Here is a 16,625-nt window from a genome sequence, read left to right on the forward strand (position 1 = left end):
ATCTTTGTGTGTGGGATAGTAACTGGTGTATAGATGGGGGGGTGTGTGTGGGGTGTCAGTGAGGAGTAGATGAGATGTGTGTGTGTGTGACTTACGTTCAGCAATCTGCAGCGCGGGGAAGCCCAGGTAGAAGCTGAACTCCACCGTGCTTAGGTGTCTCAGGTGAGCGCTGACCTCTGACCCTAACAGGTAGCCCCGTCCATCACGCAACGCAAACGTGATGTAAACCGGAACCTTCTGGTCACCCTGTGGCTTGGCCTGCCCCATGGTGATGTTCAGAAGCTGGAGGTAAACACACACACACACACACACAAACACACGTGTTACAGATTTACTCACTTTTTGATTGATCTGAATCCCTTTCCTCAGCTCCGCTGAACCTGCCCAAGTGAATGGCTAATGCACACACTTTCACGGCTACGACTCTCACCTGTACAGTAACGTTGCCAAATTCGTGTGCGCGTCTGCGTGTCTCTGTGTAGGCCATCAGCAATCCTCTCTCCACTCGCTCACTGAAGTTACACACACGCACATCCACGTGACTGGGCACGAACTGCAGCACTGAAAAACACACACATTATAGATTATCACACTGACAGTACACACACATTGTCTAATGCGGCACTAAAATGCGCGCGCGCGCGCACACACACACACACACACTAGTGATGGGAAGTTCAGCTCAGAACTTTTCGACTTGTTCAGTCAAAAGAACAAATCTTTCGACTAATTTAGTCGAAAGCAGGACCCCCTACCTGCCAACGATGAACTGAAAACTCAAGTCATGATTCTACAAGTCTCTATTTCACAGTTCACCATAGGGGGCTTATTGGAGCTTCCATTTGTGACAGACTTGTAAAAGTTTGATTTAAACAATGTACATTTGTAGATTGCTAGGCATACAAATACGATTATTTCTTGATATATTGAAACTCTAGCTGTGGCCGCAACCGGACTAGATTGTGAACGACTCTTGGCGGAATGCATTGGTTGACTGTCATGAGGGCGATAAGCACAATATCGTTCGAACTGCAGCTTCCCAAACGATTAAAATGTGTTGAGCAGAGGCTGTGTATGTTTAGGTTCAACAAAGCTGTGTCATCGCAACATTCAATAATCAATTAATTCATGAGATCAATTATCAGTTCCAAACGTGTATTTTTCTTCTCTATGCTGCCTGCAACATATGATCTATTTCCATGTGCGCATAAATGACAGTTATTGGTCTTACCACATCTCTGGAACCTCTGAGCAGGAGGAGCGTGTATTAATCCTGCTATAGGACTCATTGCGACCAGCAAGTCAAACGAACTCAGACAGACAGACAGACAGACAGACAGACAGACAGACAGACAGACAGACAGACAGACAGACAGACAGACAGAGAGAGACAGAGAGACAGAGAGAGAGAGAGAGAGAGAGAGAGAGAGAGAGAGAGGTTCCTACCAGAGTGTATCTGGTACTTGTGATCAGGTATGCTGTAGAGGGGTGAGACAGTGGGGAACGAGGAGGAGCCTGGTGTTGACTGGCGCAGAGCGTTGATGACAGACATGGCGGTGAAGATCAGAGGTCCCGCCACAGCACGGAACGCAAAGCTAGACGGAGTTCTCAGGACCTGGCGGAGGGAGAGAGAGAGGGGGGGTTGGGAGGGAAAAGAGAGCAGAGGGAGAGAGAGAGGATTGGGAGGGAGAAGAGAGCAGAGGGAGAGAGAGGAGGAGCGGGGGATAGGGAAGGCAGGCATGATTGGCTTTCAAGACATTTGTGAAGGGCAAATTTGCACATTCCTGCAATGCATCTCATGGCTACAAACATGCTCTTTCCCCAAAGCTTCCCCAGTGAGTATTGATAGTAGACCTACCTGCAGCTCCACTGAGCAGTTGAACTCCCTCTTCAAGATGTCCCTGACCTGGCCAAAGCCCACAGTGGAGGCAGACTTAGGCAGGACTAGGAAGAGACAGGGTTAACCTCAAACAACCTGCATTCAACCATTGCCAACGCATTCCCTGAAAACACACTCCTAAGCTATAGGCTAACCAAGGGATGTGCTTCCTTTAAACAGGTGACCATGAGATCCCAGCACAACACATTGACAGGCCAGAACAGCAGAGCTCAGTGCAATGCATCCCCATCTACAATATTGGCATACAATTGCCTCTCATATGTGACTCTATCTCTAGTCTACTATGAGTTCTACTGGTGTTGTCTTACCCACTCTGACCAGGTACATGTCAGGCTTGGTGACGTTACACAGGTACTGGCGTCCTGGAGGGGCCTGAACTGGGGGAGTCCAGGTGATGCTCGCCAAGGTGCCAGTGGTTGTCGTGGTAACAGTGGTTGCTTTGGTAGTGGTCGTCGGTCGGTTGCCGGGGACCTCGGTCACGGGTGGTGGTGGTTTTATGGGGTCCCTCCCTGGAGGTCGCAGCATGGGGGGGCGAGCCAGGCTGGTGGTGTTCGAGGGGGGCAGTGGAGGGTGTCTGCCAGGGGTAGCTGGGGGGACTCTGGGCCGCAGAACAGGAGGCTGAGGGGGTACTCTGGAGGTGGGTCTAACTCCAGGGGTGAGGGTACCTTGACCATCCCAGGGAGTGGGTGAGAGGGTCAGGGGCGGGGTGGGACCCGCTGAGGGGACAAGGGGGTGCTTGTGATCCTGGGCTGGAGGGGGCCCTGTGCTAGGGGAGGGGGACGGGGACTGAGTGTGTGTGTGGGTGTGTGTTTTTGTGGTAGCGGTGGGTGTGATGCCGAGTTTAGGGGTGGTCTTTGGGGGTGGGATGACAATTTCTCCATCTCTGTCTCTTTCCCCATCTTTATCCCTCTCCCTTTCCCTCTCTCTCTCCCGTTCTCTCTCCCTTTCCCTCTCTCTCTCCTGTTCTTGCTCCCTTTCCCTCTCTCTCTCTCGCTCTTGCTCCCTTTCTCTCTCTCTCTCCCGTTCTCGCTCCCTTTCTCTCTCTCTCTCCCGTTCTCGATCCCTTTCCCTCTCTCTCTCCTGTTCCCTCTCCCTGTTCTTCTCCTCATCTCTCTCTCTGGCCAGCAGATTGGTGTAATACTCCAGACTGTTCATATCCGGCAGCAGCAGCTCCGTGGGCTCTAGAGGAAACATGTCCCCCAGGTCATAGTCTTCTTCATACCAGGGAGGGTATCCCTCAGGTTCAGCAGGGTGGGTGAAGGGGAGGCCCTCCCGGAGGGGGGAGGTGGGGGACGTAGAGGGTCGGAGGAGCCTGGAGGACAGGGGGAGTGTTGGGCGGGAGGGGAAGGAGGTGTCGTAGGAGGCCCCGTCGCCAGGGTCGTAGGTGTGGCTGGGTAATGTTGTGGCCAGGGCCAGTTCCTCCCCCTCTGGGTCCATGAAGGAGAGTGTCTCCAGGTAGTCTCCAGAGCCCCAGGCCTCCTCTAGGGAGGGGGCGTGCTCCCAGGGCGGAGGAGGGGTGAGGGTGGGCTGGCTGTGGGGGGGCAGAGGAGGGGGGTGACTGGGGGACAGCAGGTCCGGGGGTCTCAGCAGGAGGTGTATGCCCTGAGCTTCATCATCCACTGAGGCAGCGTCAGTGTTACCAGGGTGACCAGTGTCTTTGGGTGGGCTGGCACCTGGCCATCTGGAAGAGGGTGACGATGACGACCGTGATGACGACCGTGATGAGGACCGTGCTGCTGTCGTTCCGTTGGAGTCTACACCGCCTGTGGAGAGACAAACTACAGTCACAACACATGTCCATAAAGGCCCATAGTGCAGGAGCCTCTCCTGTTTCTGCAGCGTGAGGCAGCTTGATGTACAAGTACGCCCCCTGGAAAGGACACTAGTCTTTCGCAGGGCCGTGTACATGTGTGCGTGGTTAAAATTAATGTATGAACACAGCAGGCTGAGCAGAATCCTTGCTGGTGGCTGAGAGACCTAGTTAAAGCTGAGCTCCATCTAGAGAATACAAAGAGCAGAGGATAGAGCCCGGCACTGATCTCACACTCACACTCACACACACACACAGAGAGAGCCGACCCTAGACTTTTAGGGGCCCTAAGCGAGATTTGGTTGTGTGACCATCTCATGGGCAAAACATGCATCTGCCCCTCTTGGCGGCAAAACAAATAAAAAATGTTATGTAATTTTAAACATTTTGACATGAGTAGAGAGTTCTTCAGTTTTAAATACATCTTTCTGCAATTTTACACATTTTGTCATGGGGTAGAGAGAAATTGTACAGTTTTAAACCAAATTTCCTTCAATTTATACACATTTTTCAAAAAATTAATTAATTTTTATTCTGTTTTAAAGCCAGTTTCCAGCAATTCTACATATTTTGCCATCACTTATGACATATTAATAAAATTTCTGGGTGAGTGACTAACAAAATCAATGGGGGCCCCCTGGAGGTCAGGGCCCCTGGGCAGATGGCCGAATTACCGACCGAAATGCAGGGCATGATTACTACAATGTTTAGACAGCTGGCTAACTAACTTACCTAGCAATTTATAAAATGTTAGCTGACATGGGCTAACTGAGTGACTGACATAAGAGGAAAACTGCTGATGCACTACCAAATTTCAAAATAGCACCTTGTGTATTATTATTCTAACTCTCAACAGTAAATTGAGACCCAGACTGTTGCTTATTTGTAGGGTCGGCCCTGCACACACAATCCTCACTCAACATGACAATGAAGAGTCGTACACGGACACAAAGGCATAGAGAAACACCCAGTTCATTTATCATAATTTTAAGCACAATATACTGTATCACAAAGCGCTATTGTACAGATGTATGATAACCATAACCAGGTCACTCTAGGGTTGTTAACTTAACTAAAACAGAATAAATTAACAATCTCCTTGCTCTCCCTGCTCCTCATCCATCCCCTCTCACACACACACACACACACACACACACACACACACACACACACACACACACACACACACACACACACACACACACACACACACACACACACGGCAGTACAGTAAGTTACATTACAGCGAGCACCCTGCCTCCTCCTCCTAGCCTTGACTAGGTGCTGCCGCAAAGCACGGCAGCGCCTAGTCACGTGCTGTGTGGTGGCAAGCTCATTGGTATGCTGCAGACACAGCACACAGCTCAGAGGCATCCCAGCCAACAGCAGGATCAAATCACACGCACGCGCACGCGTGCACACACACATTACATTGATTCAGAGAGGGAGATAGTGATGGAGAGAGCAAGGGAGCAGAAAAAATACAAAGAAATAGAATTAGAGAGGGGAAGAGTAATTGAGAGAGAAGAGAAAGAAAGAGCGAGAATGCAGGAATGAAGATAGATGAGAGTAAAGACTTGTGATTCTAAGAATAGCATGAAGCACCCTTCGGTCGATCCACATGGCTTTGATGACAATGATCCAATCAGCAGTGCTAAACATCCTTCATCACCAGGAAGTAGTCCGTCTGCCCCTGTCACACAGCCGCCCACAGATTTCTGTATTTTAAGTCAGGATATATTTGACTTTGAGTGGGTGCTTGTATGCGCCGTATGTGTGTGTGATTGTATCAGTGTGTGTGATGCCTCAAGGCCAATGAGTGGGACTGACTGAGGGGTGACTGTGTGTGTAGGCATCCACTGTCCAGCTGTCCCTGACGACATAACCGAGTCACTGAGAGATGGAGGAGGATGAATGGACAGACAGAGGTAAAAGGATGGAAAGACACGAGGCGAGGAGATGGGGGTGAATATGGAAGTTGGTGCATTCAGCACCAAGGACAGCTCCAAAAGTCAAGGACAAGTCAAATACTGGCCACATCTCTCAGTGTACCTTGATGAAACCAGGTGTGAACAGTAATTCTTATCATTCAGAGTCAAAGCCACCAGCCATCCATGCCTATGAGAGTAAGAAAATGAAATGGCAGTTACCTGCAACAGGTGAGCTTGACATCGTCATGGACACCAGCAAGGAAGCTACCAGCAGATGCGCGCAATAAGTGCGGAGGCCCTGAGAGGCTCTGGGGCACATCCTCGAACCCGTGCTCATCAGGATCATACTTTCCTTTGCCTGCGAGTAGTCACATCACACACGTGCGATGCCATCTTTTCTCTATAGCATCATCACTGCATGCTTTCTGGCGACCAGGAGGCCCTATATGAAAATATCTAATAATACAAATCTATTTAGATAAGGCCTTGTAATAAAAATATATTCATCGTATAGAAACATTTAATGGTTTAATGCCTATTTTTAACTAGGCTATTAAAGCAGTAGACAGGCTGCCTTACCAGTGTCCTGTCACATTTGATAGCTGGCTGGCTGACCCCATTATTGGGGAGCTTATACTAGGCCACGTCTGCCAACAAACATCATGCATCTCACAAATCTGACAGCCATGGTGCGGGTTAATTCGTTTAAAAAAAAATTATTAAGCCAATTTAAAATAGTCCATGAAACGATAGCCTACAACGGATTTAGTTGTTGTATCCTAATTAACCTATAATACTGTCGGTCATGACACAATTCCCAGCTTATTATCCCATCTTTATCATTAGGACACATCGTCTAGTGGACATTTTTACATTTTCCCACAGTATGCCTACACTTTCGCAGAAATAGACAAATTTATACATTTTAGTGATAAAAAGGGCGGCAAGCGCGAGCTGTTAATAGCTCAAATGTTGAAGCCTTTTTAAGACTGAATGCTGACAATCGGCCGACAGTGTTAAACTAACCTACTTGTAACTGAAAGAAAAGGAAAAAGCCTCATCAAAATCTCTCGAACACACAAACAGTTAGCCTATAGCAGTCGCCGCATTTCTTTCTTTCCATAGCCTATTTTTTCACAGAGATGTGATGGAGCCTACCTGCCATCCAGGAGATGCGGTACAGGCGCGTCACGCATCTCCCAGGTCCATGCGGCCGCGCGCTCACCGGCAAGGAGAGAGAACGAACAAATTTACTATGTTGCAAAATGCAGAACCTAAAAAACATTTTTTTCCGTTAGAAAAATAACTCCCAATGTCGCCAGTAATTATTGAATCTGTTCGCGGCCGACCGCTTGAACGTAAGCTGCGCCGTATTCATACATTGTGATCATCTCGCGGTGAAACGTCACACACTCGAGCGCCCATCACTGGAGAACCTGAGATTCTAGACACGTCTGAGTATCATACTGTCCGCATCAAATAGGAATTTGTCATTGCGCCTGTAATTCACAGTCCATAATACCCAAACATGACATTCGATTCTACACACAAATCATGAGCACGCCATAACTGGGTTTATTCTTGGGAGGCGCGCATCGCTTGGATGATTTTGCAGCAGAGCGTTCGCTGCAACACCCCTGGCGTTCCTCAAATGCGTGTGCCAACATACCTGGTCATTGGCTGGGAGAATGCCACTCAAAATACCGGTTAACTTGTCCTTATTGATGCAATGCATAGGCCCTTGTGAATCATGGATTTATATCAGGGGTTCTTAAACTTTTTCAGCCTGGGACCCAAATGAGAAATTCTGTGTTTTCCTGGGACCCAAGCTTAGGAAAATATGCAACTATACGTAAATATCGGAACATTTAATTGCCCTTATGCCTAAAAAAAAATGCAATATAGACAAAAACAAATAACAATGAAATACCCATAAATATATTTTTATGTTTCTTTTCCCCCATTAAAAACACTCTTACATACCTGTCTAGGTTGGAACTGTTGCTGTTAAAATACAAGAAATGATTTTATTCTGAACTGGAATAAACGGATTGATCACATCACACAGATGTATAACAGAACACACACGCACACACAGGCTTTTTGATCGTGCAACCCTAAGTAACAGTACATATACAAAAAAATGATGTCCTGCTGTACATCTTACTGTATAGATTATTGTTGATAGAAGGTCTAGATTGGAACTGTAGCTCTTAAAATACTTGTTTTTTTTTTATTCTGAACTGGAATAAACTGATGTATCACCTAACACAGATGTAGACCAGAAAACACACACACAATCGTAATGAGAGGTGTGTGGCTGGCTGGTTTTCAACAAGCATGTCTATTCTGGGCTCAGTTTTTGACACTGTTTCTGTACTTGAGAACCCTGACTTGCATAGGTATGTGGTGCCAAACTGGATCAGAACATATACTGCTTACTCAGTCAGGCAGGCTTCCTGCTGCAGATGAGCAACCCTGAGTGTTTGTCTCAAAAAGTATCTTGCCTCAATCAGTGTATTCCAGTTCAAAATAAAAAATTATTTATTGTAACAGCAACACTTACAACCTAGACTTGTTTTCAACAATAATTTCTACAGTAAAATGTACAGTAGGCCTGATCATTTTTCATCTTCATCTGTACTGTTTCTTAGGGTTGCACTTTCAGTAGCTAGTTAGTTTGCTTTGGCTAACGTTAGCTATTAGCATTGTAACATTACAAGGGACGGGATTTTTTGAAAGAGAAACTCACATCTACTGCTATGAGAGATAGTACTCCCTTATTTCTGCTTTTCATCGCCTGTTATAAAATGACAATGCCTTGCTAGCTGACTTTTCCACTTTCGAAGCACGGTTTCCTGAAGCATTCTGCCCTGTTCTGAAAGAACTCCTTGAGTTTACTGTCATGTTGTGCCTGGATGTTTGGTCAGGACGTGTCGTTTTAATAATTTGTTCGTTTCGAGACTCATTACTAAGCACTTCCCCACACAAAACAGATTGTGGGTGCTCCTCGTTATTTCTCAAAGTTTGTATGAAAGAGACAAAAAGTCAGCACTGTATTTGCGTTTCATGCCAATTGAGCTCAGTCAGAACTGGTGGCTAGCATGAGTCTATTTCATGACAGCGTGAGTGATGGTGAGTCGGAATAACAAGTCAGTGGCTTGAACTACAGCGCTGCAGGGTGTGGGTCGCGGAGTGATCTTCAAGAAAACCAAAGAAAAAAGATCCGGAAAACAGCGAAGCACATGGGCATCTCCCTACAACCTCTCCCCAAACTGAGCAGACTGCTGATAAGCAGAGAGCACAGTTGCACTTGGCCAAATTAATGAAATAATGATACATTTACGTCGCGACCCATACTTTAAGAAACGCTGATCTATATGGTTTTCCTTTAGAATATTAGGGCCAAATTATGTTCATAATAAGGCTTCTGTGTAAATAATTATGTTAAATATGGGGAGACATGAAAATGAGTATGGTCTTGAATAACAGAAAATAGACATGTAGAAAAACTATTCCACAAATAAACATGCCAGACCAGTCTATAGTTTTATTATCACATCTTCATCTTTACATAAATATAGAGATGCATGCTAGGAAATAGAGTTATATACTAGACTGCGATGAACTCAAAACGTGATATTCAAAATGTTAAAATATACAGAGAAATTCAAATACTTCCTCATTTGTCTACAGTCAGAAAGTTTGTACATAAAAGACGAGTTGTATTTAGGTATTGATACTTGATTACAGGAAACGTAAAAACAGACACCATCTGAGGGCACCGGGTTTTCCAATGAGCAGAAAAAAAGTAATTGCAAACAAAATGCATATTATATCAGTAACATTATTTCAAATGAGCAACAGACTGTGATTTCCTGTTGCTGGCTCTTCATGGCTGTACCAGGTAGTCATCCCTGTGGTATTGAGTGACTTACATACCGTATTGTATTAGGGTGACTGTCAGCCAGTCCAATTTTTCCCCACTCACCAGATCCAGAGTAAACGTACTCCATTCATTCAGAGGGGAACAGATCTGCCCATTTATTCCTCCTCTTTATTTTCTCTATCTCTACAGTGCAGTCTTGTTCTCCACTTCCATGATGGAGATGAAGCGTGGTCGGCGACGCACCCTCCTCTTGGTGTTGTGTTTGGGGTTCCGCTGGTACATGTCTGCAGGAAGGTTTGAAAGTGGAGGACAAGTTGATGAGGAGAGGGGCAGAGGCGATGAGGGTAGGGAAGAGAAAGGAAGGGTACAAAAAAAGAGAAGGAGGAGAGTTCAAAGATGAATGACACCTCGTCCTGGTCACTGTATGTCTTGATATAAACATATTGATCGGGTTTATTTCAGCTATTTCAGTGCAGGTGTATGTTGGGGATGTACTAAGGGCTTTACCTTGAAAACTGAGGTAGTAGTTGCGGTGAGCTTTCATAATGGTGACCTCAGCAGATCCGTCTGCCAGGTACGCTTCCTCCAGCTCCCGGGACGAGAGGGACGTTCTACGCTGTTTATCGTCCTGACCGCAAGACAACCGCAACACCACCACATACTTAGGCCGGGATTCAATCCAAGGCATTTTATAGAGTAGCACACTGGACAGCCGACAATGCAACTTTTAATGGTAATTTCCCGACGTTCACAGGAGATAGAATTAACGGTAAACGCTGTGCATGTCGGCTCATGCTAAATTAAAACTCAAGAGTAATGCGCTGCTCTATAGAGCGCCTGGCATTGAATCCAAGCTCTTATCAATACCGAATGCTCTTAAACCGTAACTCAACCATAACAGCACCACTACTTAACATCACAGAATCCTCACAACCATATCTCAACCACAAAACAACAACCGCAAAACTCAATGCCTTCCATTTTCCCTCCAGACTCACAGGTCTTCCAAACTCAATCCAGTTCTCGTGGTCGCCCTTGTAGTACCACAGCCACTCAGTGGTCAGGATGTAGTGAGCTGGCTTTGTTACAGAGGAAACCGTGGAGAGGCGCCGCACGGGGTCCGACTCCTGTGTCATCGTTAGGAAGTCTACTGGCCGAGATCCTGGACTGAGAGAGAGAGATGTTCATGGATTATTTTCATTTTACAGTCAGACTTTACGTTATGTTGCCTGTAAAAAAAAATCTGCAAATGTTTTTTAGAACCCAATTCATACAGTCCAATTTTTACCACACATTCTTGCTTGGATAAGCCTTTTATATATCCTGTGCACATGCCAGCAAGTTTAAGAGAGAGTACATATGGGCCGATGTGGGTGGTCGTCAGTGGTGGTCGATGCCGTTTAGGGAGGACGATTTTTTATTTTATGAGCATTAACCAAATATAGCCTACAGAAACTCACACTGATTAAGACAAGTCACAATATTTTGGTCAGGTAGGACAAGGCTACTAAATGACTGCAAGAGCAAAATAATCCACTTGTTAAGCTACTTCACATACTGGCAAAATGTTCTGATCAGTGCTAATGAATGAGTCAACTAAACAAGATGATCACGAGCAGCACTCACCTCAACTTAGCTAACATTTCCACAGCCTAATTGTAGCCTAACCAATATCCAAATGGAGATTCAGTGAAAATAAAAATCTGACAATTGATTTATCAAGAGTCCCCACGCTTGTCTCAAAGCCGTGCTGAAATAGTTGACTACACACGGGTAGGCTATGCTTCAAATGTAGTATAACAATTTGATGACTGTCGGAGTTTCGGTAAGCAACAATTTAATGCCTTCAATTGCATTAGCCTACTTTATTCCAATATGTTCATCATTCAGTGATATTTATTCCCAAAGCAACTTTTTATAGATCCATCCAGTTGTGGTTAAGAAAACAGTTAATGTAGTGGGTTATGCTAAGAGATGGGTGAAGTGACATGCCTCGCAAAGTTTAGAACTGCCAGGAAGAAAGTAGTAAGGGCGCTGCCTAGCAACCATCATTGGTCCATTGTTGATATAGTCCCAAAATGTTTTGCATGTCAGAAATCAAGTTTTCAATAACTTTCAAAATACAAAAATACAGACAGTATTTTGAGTGGAATTTTCCTTTAAGAGCATAGTGCGTGCCAATGCAGCCTCAGCATTACGGTTACATTTCATACTAAGCCATAGGCAGAACTTTACCTCAATCATGACTAGGTCGGTTCACGGAAATAAAGGTTAGCGGGATGCTAAAGTTGGCGGGAAAACATATTGGTTTGAAAAGGTGGATAAGAGTCCACTTTCAACTTTAGTGGGCAGCGGTGAACCCTGACCTGTGTGTGTTCCGGGGATCACAGAAGGCTCTCTCGATGTCCTCAGTGTGATGCAGGTGTATCCAGTCGTTCCCATCAAACACCTCCCACTTATAGGGCAGGTTAAAATGCACACAGATACACTGGTCTGGGCACACAAACGCATTACACAAACAAGCATGCGAGAACCACAACCAAACATACCAAAAACATAGAAATATACCAACAGCGGAGCATCAAGTCTAGGTCCAAAAGGCTCCTTAACAGCTTCAACACACACGCTATAAGACTGCTGAACAATTAATCAAATGGCCACCCGGACTATTTACATTTTACACTGCTGCTACTAGGTGTTTATTAAAATAATAGTGAAGACATCAAAACTATGAAATAACACATATGGAATCATGTAGTAACCAAAAAAGTGTTAAACAAATCAAAATATATTTTAGAATCTTCAAAGTAGCCACCCTTTGCCTTGACAGCTTTGCACACTTTGCATTCTCTCAACCAGCTTCACAAGGAATGCTTTTCCAACAGTTTTGAAGTGTCACCAGTAAAGCACCCCTACACCATCACACCTCCTACTCCATACTTCACGGTGGGAACCACACATGCAGAGATCATCCGTTCACCTACTCTACGTCTCACTAAGACATTGCGGTTGGAACAAACAAAAAAAACGCAAATTTGGACTCATCAGACCAAAGGACAGATTTCCACCGGTCTAATGTCCATTGCTCGTGTTTATTGTCCCAAGCAAGTCTCTTCTTCTCATTGGTGTCCTTTAGTAGTGGTTTCTTTGCAGCAATTCAACCATGAAGGACTGATTCATGCAGTCTCCTCTGAACAGTTGATGTTGAGATGTGTCTGTTACTTGAACTCTGAAGCATTTGAGGTGTAGTTAACTCTAATGAACTTATCCTCTGCAGCAGAAGTAACTCTGGGTGTTCCTTTCCTGTGGCGGTCCTCATGAGAGCCACTCTGTGGGTTTTTGCGACTGCCTTGAAGAAACTTTCAAAGTTCTTGACATTTTCCAGATTAACTGACCTTTATGTCAAAGTAATGATGGACTGTCGTTTCTCTTTGATTATTTGAGCTGTGCTTGCCATAATATGGACTTGGTGTTTTACCAAATAGGGCTATCTTCTGTATACCACCCCTACCTTGTCACAACACATCTGATTGGCTCAAACGCATTAAGAAAGAAAGAATATCCAAATTAACAAGGCACACCTGTTAATTGAATTACATTCCAGGTGACTACCTCATGAAGCTGGTTGAGAGAATGCCAAGAGTGTGCAAAGTTGTCATCAAGGCAAACGGTGGCTACTTTGAACAATCTCAAAAATAAAATATATTTTGATTTGTTTAACACTTTTTTGGTTACTACATGATTCCATATGTGTTATTTCATAGTTTTGATCTCTTCACTATTATTCTACTATGTAGAAAATAGTAAAAAGAAAAGCCCTGGAATGAGTAGGTGTCCAAACTTTTGACTGGTATTGTACATGTACAACTTACCTCGACTAACCTGTACCCATGCACATTGACTTGGTACCGGTACGCTCTGTATATAGCCTCCTTATTATTATGTAATTTTGTGTTCCTTTTTATTTTATTTTTTACTTTAGTATATTTAGTACATGTTTTCTTAACTGCATTTCATGAACTACATTGTTGGTTAACGGGTTGTAAGTAAGCATTTCAGGGTAAGGTCTACCTACACCTGTTGTATTCTGCACAGGTGAACAGGCAAAAATACATAAAAACATAACATCAAGTAGAAGAGAGCTCACCCTGGAATCTACAGTTCCTGCGTATGAAATGCAGACAAATCTCCTTCCTGTCCTCTTTCTTGATCACAGGCCTGGAGACCAGCTCACCTACACGCTCTGATACACACATATACAGAGCGATTATACACATACTGCAGATCAGGCCAAGAGAACAGCTCAGTTGCAAAAATACTGCAGATCAAGCCAAAAGAACACACACACTCCAGGTGAGGGATTCAGTACCTTTAGCATTGTAGGGTGTAGTGGGTGTGTTGAGGCGGTGGAGGTTCTGGTAAACAAAAGGCAGGTCGTTGATGATGTCACCGCTGAGGCCCCTCTCCTCCAGCATGCGACGGCCATGCTGGTCGATGACGTGCTGCCTCTTGCACTTAGGCCCGAACATGCAGTCATCCTGCACAAAGTGCATGCACATGTGCACTTTGGTGCAGCCATCCCTGAAGGTGCATGCGCCGTGGGGCCCAGAGCCCTTGTTGTAGTGAGAGCACACCTGATGTCAGGAACACACAGCAAAAATTGTCAGAGACAATCATTGTGGCAATGCAGTCACACATAGCCAACCAGAGAGGGGCTGAGCCAAGCAGTTGCCTTTAGAATACATGGTCATCGTCAAAATGATCTAACCTCGCACACCAAGAAGTTCTACTTTACCTCTTTGGGTAACGAATACTTCCCGGGGACAAACCCACATCAACAACGTAAGTTTTTATATTTCCTTTTTTTTTTTTGTATTCTTTAAAAAAATATAAAAAATCTTTATTAGCTTTTTTTTTTTTTTTTTTTTTTTTTTTTTTTGCACACAGGAAGTCCCACAGGTCCAAGGTGTCTTCATCTCAGATCACTCTTCTCCGACATTCGGCTTTAGGCTGGACATGGTGGTATTTGTAGTGTTTTTTGTTTTTTTGTTTCGTCTTTAAACAATTTCATCAATTTACTGTGATACTTGTTTAGACATTACTCTCGGAAAACTGAACACGTTTTTTCCTTTTTTTTGTTGAGAAACTTGTTTGTGGCTCCGAGGCCTCCATATAGTTGTCCAATCAGATTACAGGTGCATCTGGTTCGGAAAGGTATCGTCCAATCAGTGTGCAGGATTCACTTCTCACTGAACCTGCCTATAAACTCATCCAGAATTCCCTTCCCTGGAATGCCAGGATGTAAGCTACTCCTGTCCTTCCCTTTTTGGGGAGATAGAATGAGTAAGAGATAAAAAGAAAGAGAGAAAAAGATAGAAAGATGGAGGAGTTCTACGCCTTCTACCCATGAGCTCGTACACAGAGCACTCAGAACACTGCTATACTCCCTGAGGGCAGAAACCTGTAATGCAGAAACGTCCCACATTTTACTTAAGGGAGCAAGACTTCATGGATCAAGAGAGACAAATTCACATACAAAGAGAGCATGAGACACAGCATTGCATTTCTACTGTATTCGTCTAATGGAGAAAGTCTACAGGGGCTTAGGGAGAGATGCTAGGGATTGGAACAGGGCTCATTTCTTAATGGAGACCGCCAGGCCTTGGTAAGGCTCCATCCAGGTGTGTAGTGGGGCTCTAGTCAGTAGTGGAGCGGCCTGTGCTGTATATTCTCTGTGTGTGTTTGTTTCTGTGTTTGTGTGTGTATGTGTGTTACCTCCGGCAGCAGGGTGGGATCATTCTGCAGCAGTAACAGGAACAAGTCATCCTCGTGCAGCTCATGCAGAGTGCACTCCCTCAGGAGTGTGTAGTTATGCTCCGAACGCACGTCATGTGAGAACTTGCACTGCTTCCTACAGAGAGAACAGCACACACAGACAGACCGGAGTAGAGTATGTAAACAGACAGGAATGTACCATAAAGACATCAAGCATAATTTTGCTTTTGTTTAGGCTACTGAAAATTCATTATCATGATATGCCTTGTTCCAAATCAAGGAATTTAAGGAAACATAGGCAATTCTGATGATAATAATAAATGTGCTACCACTAGCTTACACACATTAGTGTACTAGACTAGATGATGCAGGTGTTATTTGTCCAAATTGATCAATACAGAATAAAAGGGGCGTGATAGCTATCTCATCTATGCTGCTGCTAGCTAGCCACTCCCCAACCCTGTAAAAATTACTCACCACGGTCGAGGTTTCTCTTACCTGCCTTTCCCAAATCTACAGTTTCCATAAACAAAATATTTGCAAAGGTGAAGCTCCTGGCAATCTCTGCAATCTTGTTTTGTGTAATTTTTGCATAGTCGCAGCGACGTTTTGGCGACAATCACACAGTCAGTTCCCCATTCGTCCGTTCTCTCTTGGTTCCGCACCATAACAAACCGAGAACACTTCTTTACAATGTACCAAAAGTCGTCCTCAGTTATTTCAACACGCTGGAATACTTTCCTGTGCAATTGCTGGAAGGCTAAGGAACCTTTGTTGCTGCATAATATACTGGTGGCATGATTAATTACTCTGGAGTAACTGGACATTTTTGGTGCCTCTCACTGTCGGATGAGAAGGCGGAAGCAGAAAACCAGCAACAGATTGGCAGTGCTAGTAGTTCTACTTTCTCAACGCAGGGGCGATCGCGTTCAATTCAGAGCATCACAGAAATGCAATGGCGATTGTCGCCCCGTTGTGGATAAAAGTGGAAAGTTCTAAATATCAAGCATTCTATTTTCAATGATCTGTTACTAATAAGCCACACATGAATTAGATTTGCCCCCTATATTATACTATTGATAAAAAATATTGGTCGTTGTGGTGTAATTTTCCCCTCTCTCGGGTCTGTGGTCACTGATTATTTCACCCATCTGTGAATGATTAACAGTGTGAGAGATGAAAAAGTGCTTAGTGCTATCCAGTACCCTTGTTAACCTTAACAATAACCCTTACCTAACTCCAACCTTCTTCTTCTTGCTGTGTGGCAAAAATATGCGGTGTCAGGTTTTAGCAGAGGACATTTTTTTCTAGAGTATTGAA

At 44.6% G+C, this 16,625-nt stretch overlaps 1 protein-coding gene across 1 annotated transcript; it reads right to left on the reverse strand.

Annotated features, from left to right (window-relative positions):
* Window positions 1–9,171: 9,171 nt before the first annotated feature.
* Window positions 9,172–16,305, reverse strand: LOC120049865 (protein mono-ADP-ribosyltransferase PARP12-like). The gene is made up of 8 exons (XM_038996334.1): window positions 15,804–16,305; window positions 15,306–15,441; window positions 13,900–14,164; window positions 13,678–13,773; window positions 11,897–12,023; window positions 10,529–10,697; window positions 10,038–10,158; window positions 9,172–9,814 (listed from the first exon to the last, which is right to left on the reverse strand). The coding sequence occupies exons 1-8, from the start codon at window positions 16,130–16,132 to the stop codon at window positions 9,714–9,716; spliced, it is 1,344 nt and encodes a 447-aa protein (XP_038852262.1). The 5' UTR covers window positions 16,133–16,305; the 3' UTR covers window positions 9,172–9,713.
* Window positions 16,306–16,625: the final 320 nt, after the last annotated feature.

The sequence above is a fragment of the Salvelinus namaycush genome, chromosome 6 (genome assembly GCF_016432855.1).
Source record: "Salvelinus namaycush isolate Seneca chromosome 6, SaNama_1.0, whole genome shotgun sequence".
Classification (NCBI taxonomy): Eukaryota; Metazoa; Chordata; class Actinopteri; order Salmoniformes; family Salmonidae; genus Salvelinus; species Salvelinus namaycush.

Excerpts from the sequence above, each read along its gene's own strand:
- LOC120049865 (XM_038996334.1), bottom strand. The coding sequence starts at position 16,132 with ATGTCCAGTTACTCCAGAGTAATTAATCATGCCACCAGTATATTATGC. Across the intron at positions 12,024-13,677 it reads CAGGAACTGTAGATTCCAGG|ACCAGTGTATCTGTGTGCAT; the intron begins GTGAGCTCTCTT and ends TTGTGTGCCCAG. Across the intron at positions 9,815-10,037 it reads CTACTACCTCAGTTTTCAAG|ACATGTACCAGCGGAACCCC; the intron begins GTAAAGCCCTTA and ends ACCTTCCTGCAG.